The sequence below is a fragment of the Gadus chalcogrammus genome, chromosome 20 (genome assembly GCF_026213295.1).
Source record: "Gadus chalcogrammus isolate NIFS_2021 chromosome 20, NIFS_Gcha_1.0, whole genome shotgun sequence".
Taxonomy (NCBI): Eukaryota; Metazoa; Chordata; class Actinopteri; order Gadiformes; family Gadidae; genus Gadus; species Gadus chalcogrammus.
Genome location: NC_079431.1, coordinates 22189784 through 22210971, shown reverse-complemented (window position 1 = coordinate 22210971; position 21188 = coordinate 22189784). Strand labels below are relative to the sequence as shown.

The 21188-nt window shown below is 46.8% G+C and overlaps 2 protein-coding genes across 2 annotated transcripts in view; one reads left to right on the top strand and one right to left on the bottom strand.

The window, feature by feature from the left end:
* Positions 1-75: 75 nt before the first annotated feature.
* Positions 76-9834, bottom strand: pxdc1b (PX domain containing 1b). The gene is made up of 5 exons (XM_056579939.1): positions 9023-9834; positions 4849-4940; positions 3747-3864; positions 2219-2333; positions 76-1322 (listed from the first exon to the last, which is right to left on the bottom strand). Exons 1-5 carry the CDS (start codon positions 9276-9278, stop codon positions 1202-1204), a joined length of 702 nt encoding a protein of 233 aa, XP_056435914.1. The 5' UTR covers positions 9279-9834; the 3' UTR covers positions 76-1201.
* Positions 9835-14941: 5107 nt separating this feature from the next.
* LOC130373074 (serine/threonine-protein kinase PRP4 homolog) overlaps positions 14942-21188 on the top strand; it is a 6594-nt gene continuing 347 nt past the window's right edge. Inside the window, 10 exon segments of the mRNA XM_056579305.1 lie at positions 14942-15052; positions 15896-15974; positions 16466-17691; positions 18110-18259; positions 18884-19039; positions 19546-19627; positions 19783-19984; positions 20814-20848; positions 20851-20892; positions 21045-21185. Coding sequence (XP_056435280.1) covers positions 14994-15052; positions 15896-15974; positions 16466-17691; positions 18110-18259; positions 18884-19039; positions 19546-19627; positions 19783-19984; positions 20814-20848; positions 20851-20892; positions 21045-21185 — 2172 coding nt within the window. The 5' untranslated portion in view covers positions 14942-14993.

Sequence of the window (21188 nt, the reverse complement as noted above, 5' to 3'; positions counted from 1 at the left end):
TGGTTCACATAACACAAAATAATTGGATGGATGTTTTCCCAAGATAAACACAAGACTTCTTTCAACACAATTACAGGACAAAACCTTATGCAAAACTTTTTTTTTTTACATTTCTTTCTTTTGCAAAAGTATTGCTTCAAAATTGAGATGATTCCATTCTTTGTTTATTCCCAAATACTGGTAAGACCTTGTCCCTGGTTAGATCTAGTCTAAGTTTAATAAAACATTAGGATATTGATTTAGTAAAAAACAACTTAAATATGCATCATGGACATGTTAAAGGGTCAAAACCTTCTCACAGCTTATAGTGGTAATTTTAGAGTCTGTATTAACATTAAAAGCAGAACTCTGTTCCTATATAACAATATATATTTATAAATATAAGCTATAGTTGGGTAGACATGTTAATCCCCAAATGTAAAATGAAAATAAAACAAATCGTTTTTAATCGTGTGGTCCATAAGGCCGATGCAACGTTTTATAGAAATATATGAAATAAAATTTGAATGGCCATGGCCAGCATGTATTTAACATAAAATATCTGCTCATGTTTGTTTCTTTGCTGCTGCTGAAGCCAAGCCATGTTTTCCTGGTGGCTTTCTAACACCACATTCACAAAAACACAAAGATACAAACCAGAACAAAAAAATGGAAAATGCTAGCAGTTGAAGTTAAAGGCTGATCTGACAGAGGTTCTTTGAAGATGTTACCACAGCGTTGCAAACAAGCGTTATTAAGAAAGATTCACAATACTGAATAACAATACTTGAGACGCACCAAGCTAGGATGCTGTTGGAGTAGTTAGTCAGGGGAACATTATGTTGCAGTGGAAGTTGGGGAAGAGTTTATCTGGTTTTGGGGTTAAAGTCTTTTGTGGTGAAAAGTTTGTGAAGTCATTCTCAACACGATCTCCATCCAACTGTCCTCGCAGAGAGAGTTTAACCAGAGGCACGTGGTGACATTTTAGACCAACCAATAAACGATAACGCATGTATGTGTGTTCGGTCTCGTCGGTCAAATCACAGCCACAACCGAGACCGTCTAGACGGACTAAAGTCGGGACCAGGCGGCTGCCACAGCCTTCGTGTTCCGCTGAGACGGGGGCTTCGGCGTCCGGTTTGGCATGGTGTGAGGTGCTAGCAGGGGAGCTAGCGTGAGCTAAGCTAACAGCCACAGGAAGCGTCTCTCCTGCAGAAGGGCCTCACTCCAGGATGTCGGTCTCGAACGGGACCAGGTGGTAGTAGGACAGGTTAGTGACGTAGGCCTCTGTGTCCTCGTTGCACGGCAGAGGGTCCGGGGGAACGTAGCCTCCGTCGTCGTACCTGGGAGCGGGACACACCAGGCGTGGTTATATTTATTACTTTTATTCAAAATGTCAAAATGATTTTATTGTGGAGATAGATGTTGTTATGAAGTAGGAAGGGGTGGAAGGGCATCTTACTCATGAATGCAGACAGGTAGCAGTTATAGGTGATAGAAATGGGAAATTCTATCCCTCGAGAAAGGAAAGAATGTCATAGTTTTTGTACAAAAGCGTTTGTTCCCTCTTAGCTCCGTACACACCCAGACGAGGAAGGAAGAGGTGTACAGAGACTTTTCCTGTGGGGTGTGTGCGTTTGTGCGTGAAAGGAAGTTCAAATTTGCATTCAAGGAATTCCACACACAGACATCCAATCGGGAAGTACAAAGAGCACTCTTCCAGATGATGATGAAATATCCATGAAGCCGAACACCGAGGCTGTGCAGAGCATCTGGCATCGTTGTGTCATACTGGATCATACTGGAAGAGTAATCCTGGCTTCTGATAGTGCTAGCACCAAATATATTAAACAGCTTACTTTGTTGGTTGTTTTAGCATCCTATCTGCTAAAGATGACCCCTAAGAACTGGACTATTACTCAAGTCAAGTTTTATTTATAGAGCAGTATTCAAAGATCTGTGAAATTCAGTGAACAATAAAATCACAGTTCACATTAAAAATATGCGCATAATGTTTTTATTAATTATAAAAATAATCCACCTAGGATGAAGAGCAGGGCAGATCTACTAATGCTGCCGCACAATAAACAAACCTAGTAGTTGTCTGTCTCTAGCCCTACAGTAAAACATTTGCTCTGGCACCCCATATATCTGAGAGTTCCCTAACCTTCCCAGTTGGACCCTCTGGACAGAAGCGTCTGCTGCTAAACGACAGATGTAAACGTGAAGGGGAACTCACGCGTGTTCCTCTGAGTCGGTGGAGGAGGGCCTCTCTTTGTCCACTGGTGACAGGCGCTCGTCAAACACGATGGTCTCGGTGTTGGCCAGACAGAACCCATTGGACCGCATGATCTCTGGAGCGGACGGAGATCATGAAGAAGTAATGTTAGGTTATGCTATAAATGTACCTATCAAAGCCTAATATCCCAATCCCGTTTTGCACCGAATCAATACAGTATGCAGAAAACAAATCAAAGAACTGAATTGAGTTAGGCAGTTATTTGAGAGCCTATTACTGCAAAGGCCTCTTAACCTCCTCTAAGTTTACGTGGGGGGTGGAGTACTGAGTACATATTTTTCAGGGTGACAGAGTGGTCCAACCCGTCTTCTCTGACTAGTGCGATTGTGTCATTAGTTTATGTGTGGTTGTGAAACAATCTTCTGAAGAAATTAGCCGACCGTGAGGGTGAAAGGTCCAGGTCTGTTGGCCTGTTGTCATGGTGACTGGCCTGGGTGGGGGTATTACGGACGTGTTTTTGCAACCCCCCCCAGGATGCAGATACAGGTCCCGCCCATTGAAAACCAAGTAGCCATATCAAGGTTTGTCCCCAACTAATACCAGTACTGTTTCAACCTGGTCTTACAGCTGTACTATGTCCGTTATCCCATTAGCCACCTCTACAGGCTGGAGTTGCAGACGACCGTCTTTCAACGGTCATCTGAAAATGTCCACAATTCTGAATGATATTAAGACTTATGTTATTAACTACAGAAACCTTAAGTTAATCCTGCAAACAAGTCTTCCCGCCCGGTAAAACCTGAATTTTGTAACATGATGTTTTTTTAATGATGAAACCAACAAATTGTTTCAGATTAGGCATGGGACGAGTGTTGCCGAAAAGATTTTCCCAAGGTGTGGGGAGGGCAAAAGTGGACCAGAATGAAAAACATTCCAACATAGTGCCAGTTTGCACATCTGTACCTATGTTCTGAGACTGCCTTCAACATCAAAGGGTTGTCTTCTACTGGTTTGTTGTCTCACATTTATGCTTGCACTGGAACCATAAGGCACTGTAACCTTAATGCACTGTAACCTTAATGCACTGAGTCCTTAATGCACTGAGACCTTAATGCACTGTAACCTTAACGCACTGTAACCTTAATGCACTGAGTCCTTGATGCACTGAGACCTTAATGCACTGTAACCTTAACGCACTGTAACCTTAACTCACTGAAACCTTAACGCACTGTTGCCTTAACGAACTGGAACCTTAACGAACTGTTGCCTTAACTCACTGGCACCTTAACGCACTGTAACCTTAACTCACTGAAACCTTAACGCACTGTAACCTTAACTCACTGGGACCTTAACGCACTGGGACCTTAACGCACTGTAACCTTAACTCACTGGGACCTTAACGCACTGGGACCTTAACGCACTGTAACCTTAACTCACTGGGGCCTTAACGCACTGTAACCTTAACTCACTGTAACCTTAACTCACTGGGGCCTTAACGCACTGGGACCTTAATGCGATGAGGATGTACCTGATATGTTGAGAGGGCTTTGGAAGCAGGGCTGGATTCTGTGGACCTTATCGTTCCTCAACACCTGGTCCAAGGGCGAGCGCTCGAAGAACGTCAGCATGACCTCTGACCTGGAGAACTAGATAGAGAGCGATATATCTATAAATAAATATTATATATAGCTTATAATATACAGTCACGTAGAGCAGTGGTTCACAACCTTTCAAGGCGCATAGGACAACAACCCAAATTTCAAGGACTGCCCACTTCAGTTCCGAAGGGAACCGTTATTTAAATCATCATAGCAAGGAAATGTTTTAAGCCCTTTCTGCAATATTTCACACTCAGCAGACTGCCAAAAGAGGTATCACATGAATACAAGCTAATAAAAAAATCTGTATTGTCTTTACAACTAAACAAAAAATGACAAAGTACAAATGAACAACTCTCAGCCTTCGCCCGCCCTTAATGTAGAGTAGAGTTGGTAATCAACACCAACAGTGCCGTGTCATCACTATATTTTGGCGGAGAAAACACATTCCGTCCTGAGCTCATAAACTTGTTGACGAAGCATTAAGTGTGGAGAAGCGCAGCGCGACCCTGCAGCTGTGGCTGCGGTGGATCATGGCTTCCTCTTATTGTCAACGCAATACCATCTTCCTCCTGTGGTCAAGTTACAAGGAAAATATGCTGGCCTCGGCCTGTAGAAGTGACTGTTCACTACTTAGAGGCCGCCTTTATCCACAAGCGACTAACAGGGAGTAAGAAGGAGGTACAGTAAGGCGGTGGACATTTTTAATAGGACCCAATACCTTGTGGTTGGGCGTCACCATTACTGCATAACCAAAAATCGATATATTCAACTCACTCTACTACTAGAAGATCTCCGATACTCTCTCAACTGTATTATACTGTACTCAACTGTGATCTACTCTGCTCTACTTGCTCTACTATACTTAACTTTGTTCATCTGTATTCTACTCTACTGAACTCTACTATATTACACTGTACTCTACTGTGACTTCCAGGGCATGTTGATGTTATTCTCTCTACTCTACTCTATTCTACTGTTTTCTACTGTACTCTGCTATAGTACACTGTACTCTACTTTGTTCTACTGTACCTTCCAGGGCAGGTTGATGGCGTTCTTGAGAAGTCTCTCCACTTCGTTCAGCTTCAGCTCAATGTCACTGGCTTCTCTGATCTTCACCATCCCTGAAAACATAACATCAAATCCATATATATTTTCCATTTAAATATTGGTTTATTTAATTGTATTCCAGTGGCGCCGCTCGGAAAAATGCCACTGTGGAGACTGTTTACAGCTTACCAGCCTTCAATTTTAATCATTTTATATTGCAGGATAAATAAAGACGACTTTAAGTATCCACCTTTAATTATAATATTCACTCGAACGGTGGTGGCTCCATATTACTATGGTATGTGGAAGACCAATACAGAGCACCTAAAGCAGCTGTAGAACAAGTGTACCAATATGCGTCATACAATGACTTAATCCCGTACTTGGTTTCAAGGTGTTTGGGGATAACCGTAATAACATACCACGGTAATAACATCTTCATAGAGCTCAAATTCAAAGCTATATTTAGGGCAGGTTTTTGCCATCCATTAAGAGATACATGGGGTTTAGTTCAGGAGAAGGCACGCGTCAGTACATTGTATTTGACCATAAGGCAACGTTCATGTCTTGTAACACAACAAAATCTTTGTCACAACAAGCTGACCACGAAATGTGGTAAAGATTCCGACCTCTCACAAGCGTAAATGCATAGGGTTTGACAGAAGGCCAAAGGGACATTTTCATGGTGGCATATTTGTTGAAAGGTTTTTGAGAGAGAGAGAGAGAACTCTGTATGTTACAAAGTATATTGATTGGTGCAATAATGCAATATCTATATAGAAATCACATTTAAAATAGTGAATAACAGATTAAATTGAATTGGTGTAAGGGTTAGGGCTCTCAGATCTTAGGCTTTCTTCAGCGGCGATTCATTTATCTCTGACGACAAACGCACACGTGGCCAGATCAACCACAGAGAAGGCTGTTGTTTGGTGACATCGTGGCACACAGTTTTCCACGTCCCGCGGGGATGACGTCATACCTCCTTAAGGTATGATTTCATCGGATTGGAAAGAATGACTTGGGCTATTTTATCACCAACATCTCCAGCGCTCTTGCTCAAACATTCTGGCACATTCCGTCTGTCCGGGAGTCTGGGAGCAGTAATAGCATTTTCATTAGCATTAGTCATTGTAATGTAATGGTAATAGTAACATAATTATAATTAGCCTTTCCTATCTCATCTGTGTTGACATTCTAACACGTAATGTTGCTAGATGTGTACAGGAAATATATATATAGTATATATGTATGAAGAAAACCTCTCCGTCACAACAACTTCCAACATCCGTTGTTGTCTTCCTAGGTTCCACCCGATGTGTATTTTCTCCACATCCGTCTGGTGCGAACCTGCTGTCCACTTCCTGCCGCGGGGAAGGAAGCCGGTGTGCCAGCGTACTTCCTGTGAGGACGTTTCTTTGTGAAGCCATTATCTTGTCAATGTCTTCTTCCATAAATCACAAATCACCAGAAGAGCAGATGGCTTCCCTTATTTTTTTATACTCCAGAAAACACATTTATTTTTTTAATAAGTTGCACATGTGCCCAAGGGCCACAGATCTCATTACAACTTAGGAGGGGAACACAGAGTATTCTCTGGTGGGGACGTCAATAACATGACCAACGTGTATCAAATGAGCTGATGTAACAAACGGTCAGACCACTATATGGGGGGGTATGAGTGAAAGAGAGAGTGAATTACTTTAAAGGTGGACTCAACTTCTATTAAACATATTTTTTCAATAACTTAATATATTCAGAAAGAAATTATATTGGGGCGGGAGGGACAACTTCATGTTTCTCAGAAGTTGGATGGGACTCACCCCTCTGCCCTCGAGATCTGCACGCGCTCTTTTTCGATCTCTCTCCAGTGTTGCAAAACACTGCATCATACTACTATTTTGCAGTCATTTTCAGACACTTTCAGCCCAAAGCAATTCAGAGTATTTTGACATTAGGAGCAGGTAAAGATTGGGGCATCTTGCTCAGGGATGCAGGTAGACATAGGTGATCAAACCCAGAACCTTTCACCTCAGAGAGAAACATCAACTATCTTTAGCAATCCTATTTTCAACCAGTCCAAAATAACAAGCATTGATATCCAGCGTAAAATCCAACATTTCCCCTGAATGTCAGCATTTTAAATTGCATGTCTGAGACCAGAGTTAATTCTGGACACTAGCTGGAGTAAAGAGGAACTAAAAGGACATGAGTCATCTTCAGTGTGTTTATCAGCCCACCGACTCAGTCATCCTCTTCTGTGTCAGTGACATTAAACAGAAGATCTGAGAGTGATTATACTATTTTTCCATCACACCCCGTGAGGGGCTTGTTCACCGGGAGGCCTGACAAAAATGTAACCGTCCAACCCGATTGCCACCCTACCTAAATCGGCCATATATATAAAAGAATCACAATTTGGGAAGATGCATTCTCTAAACTGCTCTGCAAGGGCTTGGTGTTGTGGATTGGGGCCTCTTATGTCATATTATTCTGTGCCTCTCCTGGGCCGTCCCTACTTAACTCGTCTAGACATGCCCCTGCACCCTAAGACCAGTATAGTTCTATAAGTTTGTGCATGCACCAAATCATTCCTGTCTTTATTTCTGCAGGGTGCTGTATAAAGGGATGGACCTTAATGGACTTGTCTGGCCCTTATTCCTGTAGTGCATTGTTTTCCTTCGGATCCCTATCCCGCACAACAATAAAGCCAAATGGAAAAAGTGACTATACCGTACATAAGAAGGCATTTTTTTTTAATTTTGCTTGAGGGCAAGCAAGGGTCTCCTTTGATGTAACACCTTCCTTGTTTCTGACTCATCTCGTCTGCATGCATTTACAAGTGAGTGTAAGTTTGTTCAGGGAGGGGTATAAATAGTGTCCAATCCTCTGCCAGGCCCTGTGTGACAGCTTCCCACAGCATGACATCAGCCTCCTCTACTGTCGCCGTGGTAACGCACGGACAACACCGGCAGAGGCCGGCCAGTCCTCCACATGCCCGACATTCTCAACCTAACTTCGTGTCCATTTCAACATCCCGGTGTGAAATAAATACACAACTGGAATACAGGGGCGGGTCTTCTGGACCATCCATCACCTGATGAGGCACTTTCTTTATGAGTCCCGTTCAACCAGTGAGACCTGGGTTGAACCTTTTATTGTTCATCTCAACATCCGTTTTCTCCCATCATACACTGCCCATTTCCCACAATCCATTGCCCAGGTCTCGTTTCCCACAATGCATTGCTCACCTCTTCTGAGTGGCAGAATCCTGACCGTCAACAACTCTTGGAGAGAGCTATTTCCATAAGAGGGGAGGGGAGGCAAACTGACCCATTCCTCCCTCTCTCTCTCTCTCTCTCTCTCTCTCTCTCTCTCTCTCTCTCTCTCTCTCTCTCTCTCTCTCTCTCTCTCTCTCTCTCTCTCTCTCTCTCTCTCTCTCTCTCTCTCTCTCTCTCTCTCTCTCTCTCTCTCTCTCTCTCTCTCTCTCTTCTACACAGGAGGACGGCCATAGATATAAACTTTTAGAGGATCAGGCGTGTTGGCTCTAATGGTCAAATCAACACACCCACACGCACAGGGAACCTATCAGCGACCTGCAAACCTAAATCAGCATCAATCCTGAGAGCGCAACAGGTATCGCCTGATTCAACAATACAACAAATCGCAACTTTTTGGACATGCATAATTGAACTATGAGTGAACGTGTTTATAAAATTGTATTCAATAATTGCGTTGAGTCGAGTTACTGCATATTCAATATGACATATATTTATTTTTAGGACGTTCACCTCGTTTAGGTCTCCATGACGTTGGCTCGTATAATAAAAGCAGAATTAAGGCATTATTGTATCCGTCAGACGTCAGGAAATACTGATCTGAAGTAGGCCTACATTAAGATCCGTGTCCATCACTCATTATACTGATGTCCACGGGTCCGATGTGTGACAAGACGTCTCCTCACTGTGACCGCCCAGTGGGCTAATTTAACCCCAGGAGTGAGGATAGACATTAAGGCAGGTCGTGAAATTAAAGTTTCCAGCACAGGAACATTGCGCTTACATTCCTTTTTTTTGTTTTTGTGATAAAAAAACCTTTTATTTTGTAATGTCATCAGTTATCACGGATTTTATTTACTACTTTTCAAACTACCAACCTTCTAAGAGCGGAGACTTGGACAGGTCACTCCTGTCCTCCGGAAAGGACTCCGCCAGTCTCTTAAACAGCCTGCCGAAGTCCGAGTAGCTCCGATGCAGATATAAAATGTTCCTGTCCGACCACTCCGTCCTGATCTCGAAGAACTCCTCTTCATCGCCCCGCTGGCTGATGATGAGCCGTCGGATCCCGTTCACCCAGCAGTCCTTCACGAACATGTTGACCAGCGACGTCCCCTCGAACACAGAAGATGCCATTCCCCTCGACGTCAGTCCGACATCCTACCACCGAGAGAATCACTTTTGCTTGATTGGACCCCCCAAGACTAAACGAATCCCCGACCAGAGAACTGTGGCGGAATGTCTCGGAAATATTCAAACAGACACCAAAACAAGAGGAGACAACTTTAAGACGCAGCGTCTCGTCTTCCCAGAGCGGTCTGCCGGAGTCTGGTCGTTGTTCTGCTGCTCAGCCCATCAAAGGCGTCGTCTCAAACGTGGCATGTTGACGTTTTAAGAAACATCGTCCTAACTCGGTCCAAAGTCAAAGTCGATAACGCCGGAGGTCAAAAGTTGTCCAAATAGCGGTTATCGATTATCCAGTGCCGAAGCGCTGCGATGCGATCCAGTGGATTCTTTTACCCCAGTTAACCAACACGAAAATAATCGTATTTTTCAAGTACGATTTCGGTACCTACTTGAATCCCACCATACGACTTCCCTATAGGTCCATTGAGAAGAAGCTTTCCTCCCAGTACAATATATACCAAGGGGCGCTCCCAGTCCTCTCTCTCTCTCTCTCTCTCTCCGGTTGCTCAAGAAAGTTTCCTCCCCTTCCTCAACACTGTGGGTATTAATATGCAAAGAATGCAACCGGGGCCAGCGAGCCCGAACTTTTCTTCTTGCTCCCTTTCCCCTTCCCCTCACTCCCATCCGTCTCTCCCTGCTCCGTCTATTCTTTGGCAATAACAAAAGAAGGAATGTGTTGCATCTTTAAATGCTGATAACTGCAAGAATATATGCATCTGATTACTCAACGCTTCCTTCGTTTTTTATTGCAAATGTGTCTCATCAACTACCTAGATGATGCAAGGCAGACGATAAGTATTTGCATGAAATACACACGCCCTGTGTATCCTAGAGATAACTAACTACCGTGTGTTGTTCCCTCCTCTCTGCCATGAAGCAATAACCGCCTGCAGTAGAAGGTGACGGTAAAGTTTACAAGCTTCCCCAGTCTGCTAATAGCTCTATAGGAGAGCAGGGTGTAGCGGTGGTGATGCGGTTTCGGGTTAGGATGGAGTGGTGAACGACCCACTGCTGATGAGGATAACCCCTCATGCTACGATCGATGGGTGGGTGGGTGGATGGCTGGATGGATGGATGGATGGGTGGGTGGGTGGATGGATGGATGGATGGATGGATGGATGGGTGGGTGGGTGGATGGATGGATGGATGGATGGGTGGGTGGGTGGATGGATGGATGGATGGATGGATGGGTGGGTGGGTGGGTGGGTGGATGGATGGATGGATGGGTGGATGGATGGATGGATGGGTGGATGGGTGGATGATTGATGGATGATTGATGGTTGGATGGATGGATTGATGGATGATTGATGGATGGAAAGACAGATGGAGATGGATGGACGGATCCATCCATCTATCCTGAGAGAGAAAGAGAGAGAGGGATTGACGGGTGGATAGATGGATGTGTGTATGAGGATAGATGGACAGATAGTTGTTTGGATGGTGTATGATTATTCATGGAGGTGATCGGCGGGTTTAATTATCATTATGTTTTAAAAAAAAACTTCATCCAGAAGGCATGGAAGCATAGACTCAATGGAAAAGCTGTGGGTTATAAGGGTCAAAAGCATCACCGTGAGACACATAAGGACTCAAAAGAAGGCAGCTATAAACTAAGTAATGTCGGGTTTAGATTCTCCCATGGAGCTCCAAGGGGGACAGATGGTGTGGAAATCATCCTTGCAACCCGTCTCTCTTCTTTTCTTCTCGCCTCAGAACTGCCCCCCTGCGACACCGGGCCTGTATAAATCACACTGCATAGAGGAGGGGGGGGGTTATGGTTTTCTATGTTGATATGTTTCTCAGGGGGTCTCTCTCTGCGTTCCACAACATATACATTCCTATCCAGGCATTCTGGCGTGCCTTGCTAGACAACATGTCCTATCCGAGGAGGGAATGGAAATTACTTCGACTTTACTCGATGTGCAACAATGTTGCAACAAGCTAAATTTGTGCTTTTTATGATACAATTTACATTTCCTGTGAGATTTTATTCAAAAGACAATTATTAAACGATGGTACATCAAAAACTTGCTATATTCATGCACTTAATAAATAGCTGGATGGACATGTGGCCTGATAGGCAGATCGATAAACAAACAGATGCATAGGGACAGCTACAGACAGTCTGACAGAGAGACGGCTAGAAGGACAGACAATTAGACAAGCAGACCTCCAGACACACAGACACAGTAGTCATACAGTCACAGAGTCAAAGCCCAGTGGACTGTGGCTATGAGTTCCCCTCCGTCTTTAATAACAGGATCAGTCGGTAGGCAGCGAGCTCTGCATCTGCGGTGAGACCGCGGCTACTCTCAGCACATTCTGCCTCCTCACCATCTAGTACGTGTGTTCTCTTAGCTCAGTGATACCGTTTCCAATGGAAAAATACAGCAATGCTTCCAACCCTCCGTGCTTCAAGCTGACTTAAATGCAACTGTTTTTTGGGCCCAGGATCCCACTTTTGGAGCCAAACTTTTTTGCGACCCCAACTTCTTAAATTGTTATGCCTCTGCTCCCTCACAGATTGCTTTAACCCTTTCACCATCTGTCCGTTATTATAATTTCTCATTGGAGGAATGAATATTGCAGCTGAATAAGTGGCAAGTCGTATTACTCATGGCTATAAATAATTAGCCATGTTAATTTGATTACGTCAAATTTTATTCATATTCGAGATTCCCTAAAACAATAGCTTCCATATCAGCAACTCTTGTTCCTCACTCTCAGCTCCACTTGTGTGTTCACATTTGATAGTGAAGACTGTGTAACTAACTGATCTGGTTTGAAATTGCTCCCTGGAGTTCATCTCGACTCAGACTCCAGCACTGTCATTTACATAAACACCACCTCGTTTTGCCAGCAGTATCATTGCTCTGGGCCCTTTCACATTAAAAGCCCTCCCTTGCGAAAAAAAAAGCTCAATATGGCTGAAGGTATTATTACATGCAGTCATTACATTATGGTCAAACCTTGCTCTCTTAAAGGTTTGCCTTTAGGGAAACTCAAAAATCACAGAGTAGTTGAACTTGTTATAAACTTTTTATAAACTTGTTGTAAACATGTCTTACCCTCAAAGGGGTCCTTTTGTCAAACCGGGAAATGTTGTTTCTTTGTTACATCTTACGTTCACTGGAAATCCTGCCAGATAAACATATTCATAATTAATAATGTAGTCACTTAGCAGACACTTTTACCCATTCCCACTTTGCATTTGTTGACACGCCATTTTGTGAGATTTAGTAGCAGGTTGGGGGTTACATTATCTGGCTCTAAGCCTATCTGTGGACATTAGCGAAGAAGAATATCTTTGGGTTTCCATGTAGGTCTTCCGCACTCCCATCAGAACCAAACTGTTTCCCATCTCTCCTAATTACATGGAGCAGGTTGAAATGTTTACCAACACACACAGACACTGACTCCAGCTGATGTTGGTTTTTACTTGTTGCAGTGCTTCTAGTCTCACAAATCAGACTTTATATGAGTGTTCTTTTGCTACATATTTGTTTTGACCAATCATGTTGCTGGAGGCGGGGAATTGTAAGCGCATAGTTGACGAACACAAACTCGGCCAGTAGTAGTAAACTGTAAAAAGTGTCTGAGAAGGTACAACACTGTGTAGAATGGCCACTCAAGAAATACACAAATTAAAATCCCATTCTCAATGCCTCGTACCGTTGCGCTTTTTACGGTAGAATACGGTAATATATCTGCAACGAAACAGGAAACGAGCAGAAGTTCTGCTACAACAGCGTGATACTGCTTGATCCCAGAAAACAGCACTGCTATCAACATGTTTAAAACAAACCCATCCCTTCCACTCTCAACATGTATACACACACGACTGCATACACACACTGTTTTACATCTAAGACCCCCCGCCGAAACGTCCACCCCTGTCAGCTCAACGGGAGGGGTGGAGAATACGCCTCGACGCCTGGCCTCCCCTCACAGACGACATCAATCCTCCAGCCCGGAGACAGCAGCATATGGTGCCCACAGGCTCAGAGACCCTGTGCTCCACGACCCAAACCCTCAACAGCTTCTGTTCTCCCAGATCACTGAACATCAGACCTCATAAAACACACACCCACACACACACTCACACACTCACGCATACACACATAGGAACAAAGAACATCTGCCCAGATGAAGACACACTGGTGTTTCTCAGAATCATACAAAGTGCATTCTGGGAAAGGGGGGTTGTTACTAGGACGACATCAGGAGCCATGACTCCAGGGGCCATCCTTAAAGACACGCAAAAGCGATAAAAAAAGGCTACAATGGGAGCTAGGGGTGGTGAACAGTAGAGAGTTTTTTTTTTTACAGACCTAATAATGGACTGAGGTCTTAACAAACCAGTCAGTCGGCCATGTTTACGGCCCTCTCTCCCGGGGTTGTCTTTGTCAAGACAGACGCTCCGACTCCTGGCCCGCTCTCCATGGTGAGGTGTATGGCTGTGTGGTCTGGTTCAGGGGGAGGGTAGAGAAGACCTTAGTTTCTCCATCGATTTGAGGCCACCATCATTTCCGTTATTTTTATTTTTATAAATTGACTCCCAGCTTAAAGGTACTAGATTTGAGCCCAAATGTCTGCAGCCTACCTGCAGGCAACCCCTACCTGCTCCTTCATGCCCTGTCTGTACTGTCTAACGGTACCCCGACTTGCTCCTTCATGACCTGTCTCTGTACTATCCAACCCATCATGCCCTGTCTGTACTGTCTAACCCCTACCTGCTCCTTCATGACCTTGTCTCTGTACTATCCAACCTCTTCATGACCTGTCTCTGTACTGTCTAACCCCTACCTTCTCCTTCATGATCTGTCTCTGTACTATCCAACCTCTTCAAGACCTGTCTCTGTACTGTCTTATCCCTACCTGCTCCTTCCTGGCATGTCTCTGTACTGTCTAACCCCTATCTGGTCTTTAATGACCTGTCTCTGTATTCACTGTACGTCCCTTTGGATGAATGCCACATGACTAAATCGTAAATAGACCAGACTCTGTGTACAGTGGGCCTACTTACTTACACACACCTAAAAGAGAGGAGTCATTTACTCTGCGTATCTGGCCAGGGGTTTTCTCCTGGGATATCTAATGTCTCCATTTCAGACACTTGAATCTCGGCCAAACATGCCTCTACGCGCATAAATCAGGGAGGCTCTGCTGTAAAGGGGTGGAAGTTACAGCCCCTGCTACCACTCTCCCTCTCGCTTTCTCACACCTTCCCTTTGGAGTTTGTCTCTCTTGCTTTCGCTCTCCCACTCGTCGTCTCAGATATATGTCTGGGTAGTCAGGATATTATTATTATTAACGATTAAGTATTCAGAAGAATATCATGTACACACCATGTCAGATTGCCATCACACCTTTTCTGAGCATCCGTTAACTAAAACTCCTCAAATGGGATTAAACCTTTACTCATTGTGGCAATAATAATTAATACACTTCCCGTACGAATTCGCATGAATATTACAGACAATGTTATTAAAGGAGCAAACAGGAGGATCCGAGGCGCCTCCTTGTGTCTACTAGTGGAACCTCCGCAAGTTACACTACTGCGCACCGCCGCCAGCGCTGTAGAGAGCGGGCTCTGTGCGTGTTGTCATGGTGACCTCTTCCTGTAAACACCGGAAGAAGACGAGTGGCCTTCGATTGAGCAAAATGGCCGACGTTGAGATGGACATCGCGTCCAGAAGTATGAATAACGGCAACGAACACGTGTAAGGCGTTTTTAAATCTAACATACACTTTTATTATGACTAGCGTTACGTATTGCATTCGCATTGAGTTCGAGGACGATTCTGTTGAGTAGCATCGCGACTGCTGAGCATTTAGCACGATATATAGTGTTGTTGCGAGGGCTAGCTAGCGCTGGGCTAAGGTTGGCTAAGCTAACGTTTTTAGCCACACATAGTAGTTAGCCCATAGTAGTGATGCATCCTCCAGTGTAGCATTATTTTATTTATGAATGCGCGTGACTAGCCGTGTAGCAGTAGACCGGGCACGCCGTTATAAATGACGTCAGGACCCCACAGCGGGGACCTAATTAGCCTAAAGGTTAGAACTCGGTGAAGTCTGCTAGCTCTATGTTAGCATCTATTGGCTAACGTTGTCTAGTAAACCGTCAAGGCGGATAAGCGGAGGAGAGCGGGGGGAAAGGATGTCAATATAAAGTGGGATCATAATCACAATCATGTCAATACTGAAAGTATTTACTGCATAGGCGTGTTACTTACATTTGTGATCCAAGTTCACATGTGTTGTCGCGATACTGACGCACAGTTCCAGTCTGTAATCTGTAAACACCGGCCTAGCATCAAACTAGTCACCCATACGAAAAGTTAAATAAGACTATGTTTAAGTTGCGTTGTATACATGAAACGGAACAGTCACCAGATAACATAAGATGTTGTGCTAAAGAATACAGTGAAACGACAATATCATGTCGCAAGCATCAATTCAAGTGAAATGTATTGTTGTGAACAACAGTCAGACTGTTATAGGTGGTCGGCTGATATGTATACAGAGATAGTAAGTGGAATGTTGTGTGTTCTCATTTACAGAAAGCAGGACCTGGAAAGCCACGAGCGAAGTGGAAATGAAGACAGCGGAGATTTGTCTGAGGAAGAGGAGGAGGAAGAGGTACGGACTGCTTGGTCTGATCTTGCACCATCATCACAATGGGATGGATTGTCTTTCGATCGTCTTTCGTCCATAATAAATTCCACTGGGATTTATTCATAGGTGTAAACAAACAATATACATAGATTTTATTTGAATCCATCAACTTGACCAAGATTTGGGTAAATCGTTTAAACTAATATTTGTTGGTCATTGTTCTGTGTCCCAAAGTAGATAACGAATATGATGTGGTTATTTTTATAGTGCTAATCGTTGAGGTGTGATACCTCCCACACAAATGTGTACTCACTAGGTGAAACAATTTAAGGCCCTTGAAAAGCATTACATAAATGCAACAAATGTATTATTATTTATTCTTTTAAAAGTAAAACTATAATAATTCAAATAAATAAAACTTTGTGACGGACAACGGGACATACTATACGATACTAATACACAATGGACATGTGACAGTTGTGTGCTCTGGTACTCATGCTGTGTTGTGATGCTAGGAGGCGGAGACTAACGGAGAGAAGGCTGAGGAAGGGGAGACCAAACAGCCGAGTGGCGTTGGCAGTGGCGTAGGCAGTGGCGGCGGTAGTGGTGGCAAACACAAGAGGAAGAAACACAAGCACCGCAGCAAGCACAAAAAGCACAAGCACGCCTCCGACGAGGACAAGGAGCGGAAGCGCAAACACCGACACAAGCACCGCAAACACAAGCGCAAGGACGGCTCCTCGCCCGCCGCCGCCACCGCCGCCGCCCTGTTCGGCGCCTCGGGACACAAAAAGACTGAGTCGTCCCCGTCATCGGGGAACCCCAGCCTGGACGACCGCGCCCTGCTGGAGGACCTGGAGAAGCAGCGCGCCATGATCAAGGCGGAGCTGGACAGCCAGCTGATGGAGGGCAAGGTTCAGTCGGGCATGGGCCTCATACTGCAGGGCTACAACTCGGGCTCGGAGGAGGGGGCCGGGGCTGCCGCTGCCGGTGGTGCCGGTGGTGCCGCCGCCGGCGGTGGAGGGGACGGCGAGGGCCGGGTCAGGAACGGTCAGCGTGCCGGTAAACCCCCAGGGTCGCCGCGGGCCGGGAGGAGCGGGAAGTCTCGGCGGGAATCGACGGAGGCCGGGAAGTCTGCCTCCAAGCGCCACAGCCGCAGCCGCTCGAGGGAAAAGGAGAAGGCGGCCAAGGAGCCGAAGGCGGAGAAGGCGGCCAAGAGCAGCAAGGAGGCCAGCGGGAAGGAGAAGGGCCGCGGGGGGCGGAGCCGCTCCAAGGAGCGCAGGGGGCCAGAGAGCTCGGAGCGCTCCAAGGAGAGGACCAGGAAGTCCCCGTCCCCTGGGGGCCGCAGGGCGGAGCAGAGGGCCGGCCGCGCCGACAAGCGCCCCACGCCCCCCCAGGCCGACATCAGACCCCCGCAGGATCGCCCGTCCCGTCCGGGAGATCGCGAGCGGCCCGGTCGCTCGGACGCGGACCGGGACAAGAGGCCCACCAAGTCCCCCTCCAAGGACGCCTCTTCCGGGAAGGAGAACCGCTCTCCCCACCGCCGGGCGCTCGCCGCCTCCCCGCGCCGCCGCAGCTCCTCCCCCCGCCTCAAGGCCCCCCAGCCGGCCCCTGCCAGCGCCCCGGAGAGGGCCGCAGTCCGCAGCGGCTCCAGGCCGCGCTCTCCGCCCAGGGGGGGCCGCACCCGCTCGCCGGACCCCCGGAGGAGAGACGCAGCCGAGCGCCCCGAGTCCCCGCTGAGGTAGGAGCGCTCTGCAACCATTCATTCAGTAGTTTATTCATCAAGGCATCTGTCATTCATTCATTCAGCCATTCATTTATTGAGTCATATCATTCGTCCATTAGAGGAGACATGTAATACCACCAGGTTTTCACACACAGATTTTCATAACAAGCCGTTATGAAAATCTGCCTCGAATGACATCACAAGTGCTTGTAACGGCTAATAACACGCACACCTAGTGGTGTGCGTGTTATTAGTCACCTTTTTTTTGTCACCTTTTTAAAGGTGACATTTGTCCCCTTGAACCATTCATTCACTCAAGCTGTTATCATCTCTATTTCAGGCTGGTGATGGGTTGTGTGTCAAGGGTTGTTACCTGGCCATTGAGCGTTGAGGTTCGTGTGTGTGTCTAACAGCTCTCTGTCCCCTCCTCCAGGAAGCGTCTGCGTCCTGACGGGCCTCCGGGCAGGGCCCGGTCCCGGGAGCTCAGCCCCCGGTTGGCTGCGCGACGCCGCCCCAGCCGCTCCCCGCTACCACGGCGACGCCTCTCTCCCCGCAGGCGGAGCAGGTCTCCTCTGAGACACAGGTGAGAGCAAAACAGGCTCACGCCCTCAGGCCCCCTGGGGCGCACAAAGACACCTCATTAGGTTGGACCCGCTGGGTTCTCTCAAGGTGTGCGCTGCTTTTTCAATATGGCTTTTGCTGTTTTCTATATGAGCAACACCATTGCCAATTATATGACCTTAATTCACGACTCGGCATATCGTATTCGAAGATAAACTCTTTGCCCTAGACTAGAGGTTGTGTTTCAACCCAAAATGAGTGCGTGTATGCAGGTTTTTCGCATATGCAGAAAATTTGCGTGGTAACCAGGGGTTTCATGTTTCTGTCACGGCCGATTGGAGCTGGAGCCGGTGACTACTGCAGAGTCACTGGCCCCAGGAAGTAATGTAGATGGTAACCTATCCAACTCAAGACTAGGGCTGTTTTTTTTCTCCAGTTTATTTGATTAATTTGCATTCTTGGTTTCTTGCAGTTTGTGAAGCATCATTTTTTTATTATCAGGACAAATCGCCCAGACCCCATGTTAGTGGGTGTTTTTGTCTGGTGGGAAAAGGGCTTAATAGGACCCCGTCCCAGCATAGTTTAGATCCAAGATGGCCACCAGACACGTATGGTGAATAACTGTGTCCCTCACCTGGTCCCGTAGGTCGGATGAGCGGGACCGCTACGGCCGGCCGCGGCAGTACCGCCGCTCCTTCTCCAGGGAGCGGGGGAGGAGGAGGAGGAGCCGCGACGAGGACAAGTTCAAGGGCAGCCTGTCCGAAGGCATGAAGGTGGACCAGGAGTCCTCCGGAGAAGAAGTGTGAGTACCCAGAATGCACCGAGGCCGCGTGGTGTGGAATAAACAAGGAAGAAACGGTTGATCTTGGACGCGTCCCCAAAGTTGTTTCCTGGGTGGTTCACCCCAGTGCAGGGGGTCCCAAAGTGTGCGGGGACCCCTAAAGTGATTACCACTGAGGTGAGGCATCCGTCAATCAAGGCAATATGCAACAGGGATTTTGTGGGGGTCGGTGTTGAGAGGTTTGGTGACCCCCGCCCTAGTGGAGACCACAGTAGCAGCCAGTGGAGGTTGGAGATCCGGGAGCAGAAAGAAATGAGCCAGCCGAGCCCTTCTCTAGCTTCCTACGCCTTGGCAAAGTGGGCCAGAGGAAAACATCTGGATATTTAAATGAAATTGCTATTGGAACGCACCCCAGGTGTTGAAGGAACATTCTATTGAAATAGTATTCGCCTTCCGTTTTAGTGTGATGACTGATGAGTGCTAATGTGTGTGTGTGTGTGTGTGTGTCTGTGTGTGTGTCGGTGCAGCCTAGAGGACTTTGACGGTGAGGAGGTGGACGAAGAGGCTCTCATTGAACAGAGACGCCAGCAGCGGCTGGCCATCGTCCAGGTCTGTTATTATTTACCATTGCCCACCAACACCTGGAATAGCTACTGCCTCTCTCAATGTCTGCTGCTTCCCACAACATGGAGCAGAATACACGTCAGTCATCATGGCCCATGAATGTATATATATTGTATGTGTGACTGTGGTCTGGGCTCCAGAAATACAAGCTGGGGACCGACGAGGGCACCATGGCGTCGGAGCCCAGCAGCCCCCAGAGCAGCGCGCGCAGCCGCTCGCCCTCCCCCGACGACGTCCTGGAGCGTGTGGCGGCCGACGTCAAGGAATACGAGCGCGAGAACCTCAACACGTTTGAGGCGAGCATCAAGGCCAAGCACAACCTCATCGCCCAGGAGAAAGACGGTAATGAGCACCGCCGCCCGGCGTTGCCACGGTGATTAATTGCATGCGTGGGTTGCGCTTAATCGAGGAGTGTTTCCGCCCCCTGGTGGAGACGCCCGGTCGTTGAGTTTCCCGTTGTGTCGTGGTGCGTCTGTCTGTACACAGATATGGGGTAGGGTGGCGGATTAATCTAGTGTGATGTGCTGTTGAAATGCTGGGTTCAATCCCCCGACATTTCTTCCTGCAATTGGGCAAGGCATTGTATTTGGTAGTCAATGTGAGCAGATTTGCAGAAATTAGGCTAAGCAGTTTAACATCTATGTATTTTTGTACTTGGAGCATGTCTAGTTTTGATCAGATGTCAGAATAACCTGTATATGCTATTGATTGAGACACACGTTACTGAACGTTTAGATCTGGGTAGACTTGTTCCAATGGTTGCTTCATCCATTATCAATCGCTTGATAATTGACGAGTAACCCCTGTTGATATGAAAAGGGGAACATGGTGTTAACGTGGGATAAATGCATAGCGATCTCTCCCACTCAAACACGCATCTCTCACAGGCTACTGTACCGCTGCTCTTCTCTGATTGGTGGAGCGGGGGAGCGGCCATGTGACTCTTGTTCCTCTCTGTTGTCGGTGTGTTCATTCAGTTGCTGGCTTGTAGTCCAGGTCTGGGGCTCTCTCTGCCCCCCCACCACTGCCAGCATGTAGTGGTCTCTCACGCGTATGTGAACCCCCACACCATGTTCTCTTATGCATCTGTGCTTTACAACCCCGGGTACGTACTGCACAGACTGACCTCCCCTGTCGTCCCCTCCCGGCGCTGTGTGTGTGTCTCCCACAGGGGCCAACCCCAAGAAGCCCTCGGCCCCCAAGAAATTATGTTCACCGAGTCGGACGACATGTTCGCCGCCGACTTTGACGTGAGTTCCACATGCGCACGCCATTCTCCTGTGTAAACACGCATAAATCGGATGCATTGGTAACGTCGAGCTGAAAGATGGCGTTTTCTGCAGTACGTGTGTTAACTGTTGTCGCTGTGTGTGTGTCTGTGTGTGTGTGTGTGTGTGTGCAGAACGCCAGGATGCGTGCGGCGGGCGTGGGGAAGGACTTCAAGGAGAACCCCAACCTTCGAGACAATTGGACGGATGCGGAGGGCTACTACCGTACGTCAGAGGCACCCTTTCACACGCCCACGGCTCACTATTCTGCTTCTGTG